At 55.9% G+C, this 1,748-nt stretch overlaps 1 protein-coding gene across 1 annotated transcript; it reads left to right on the plus strand.

Annotated features, from left to right (window-relative positions):
* Window positions 1–753: 753 nt before the first annotated feature.
* On the plus strand, window positions 754–1,236 carry GUITHDRAFT_104224 (hypothetical protein; the record flags this gene model as incomplete). Its single annotated transcript, XM_005836752.1, has 1 exon — window positions 754–1,236. One exon carries the CDS (start codon window positions 754–756, stop codon window positions 1,234–1,236), a length of 483 nt encoding a protein of 160 aa, XP_005836809.1.
* Window positions 1,237–1,748: the final 512 nt, after the last annotated feature.

Genomic DNA, 1,748 nt, shown 5'->3' on the forward strand with positions numbered 1-1,748 from the left:
TCTCTCTCTCTCTCTCTCTCTCTCTCTCTCTCTCTCTCTCTCTCTCTCTCTCTCTCTCTCTCTCTCTCTCTCTCTTCTCTCTCTCTCTCTCTCTCTCTCTCTCTCTCTCTCTCTCTCTCTTCTACCTCTTGTCACGTCTCTTTCCACTGACTGGCTGCCTGCCTTCAGGATGCTCAACAGTTTGAAACAGTCATCAGGAACGAGCTGAGAAAGTGAGAGAGCAGTTTGACTTTTTTTTTCCTCCAAGGGTGATAAAGATCCTTCCAGGTACGTACAGAGACAGGTTGCCTTGAGTGGGCAGTCGGCAGAGAATGCAACGGCAGCGATGATCTTTGTTTTGAAATTTCTTCTGCTCGAGGGAAGAGAACCAGCGGGGTCAGAGTAAGTCTATCCTCCACACTCCTCTCCTATCTCCCCCCCTCCCTCGTTTCCTTCTTCCCTGTTCCTCCCTCCATTTTGCCATCTTCGCTCTCCTTCCTTGTCCTCCGTTCCAACTCTACTGTTGTCCTGTCCTGTCCTGTCCTGTCCTGTCCTGTGCTGTGCTGTCCTGTCCTGTGCTGTCCTGTGCTGTCCTGTGCTGTCCTGTGCTGTCCTGTGCTGTCCTGTCCTGTCCTGTCCTGTCCTGCCCTGTCCTGTCCTGTCCTGTCCTGTCCTGCCCTGCCCTGCCCTGTCCTGTCCTGTCCTCGCATCTCGCTGTCTGCTCCCGCGTCTCACTCCTCCCTCAGTCCTCTTCCTCGCCAAAAGATCGAAGACATGGAGCGCAAGATCGACGATCTTGGCAGGAGGATGGAGCACATGCAGGACGGCATGGACAAGCTCCTGCGGGTCTTCGGAGGAGACAGAATGGGAAGGGAAGGCAGCGAGCAAGGAAAGAAAGCGGAGAACAGCAACGGGACGGAGGTCGGCAAGCAGGAGAACGGGAGCGAGGAGAAAGTTAGGCTCCGTCCTCAGCCCGAGGACGTGAAGATGTCCTGGTCACCTGCTAGGAAGCAGCTGCGCTATGAGGTCGGGGCAGACTTTGCCAGCGTGAAGGAGACGAGTGAAGTGTTGGAGGCAAAGAAGCTCATCGCTTCTGAGGAGGATGACGAAGAGGAGGAGGAGGAGGAGAGGGAGGAGGAGGACGATGACGAGCCCATGGATGTGGATACTCCTCAGACTGGAAACGGGAGGAGGATGGTGATGCGAGTTAATGGGATGAAGACTTCAGGAGTCATCTGCTGCTCTAGGAGGGTCTGACCTCTTCGTGTACAATTTTATGAAAATTCTAATCTACCCCCCCTCCCCTCCCCTCCTCCTCACTCTCCTCCTCCTCATTACTCTCCTCCTCCTCCTCACTCTCCTCCTCTTCACTCTCCTCCTTGTACTCGTCGTAGCTCTTCATCACCATCTACATCCATTTCCTATTCGCACTCATCCTTCCTGCTTTCACCCTCCCTCCCCTCCCCCCGCTTGCTCCTGGTCTCCTGACCTGAGGCTGCCTCCTCTGCCCTCCTTTCTTTCCTCCCTCCCTCACGTCTTCACTCGCTTCCTCGCTCTCCTCCTTATCGTCGCAGCCAGCGCCTCCTCCTTCTGCTCCTTCAGGTGTCCCCATACCCAGTGCTCTTTCCCCAGCAGCTGCTCCACCTCCTCCATCGCTCTCGTCAGCTCTCCTATCGCCTCCATCTCCAGCTGTACGAATCTCTTCATCGCGATCGCCCGTTCCGGTCCCCCCCTGCCTAGAACCACCTTCCCCCTCCTCCTCCTCCTTC

The sequence above is a fragment of the Guillardia theta genome (genome assembly GCF_000315625.1).
Source record: "Guillardia theta CCMP2712 unplaced genomic scaffold GUITHscaffold_16, whole genome shotgun sequence".
NCBI classification, from domain to species: Eukaryota; class Cryptophyceae; order Pyrenomonadales; family Geminigeraceae; genus Guillardia; species Guillardia theta.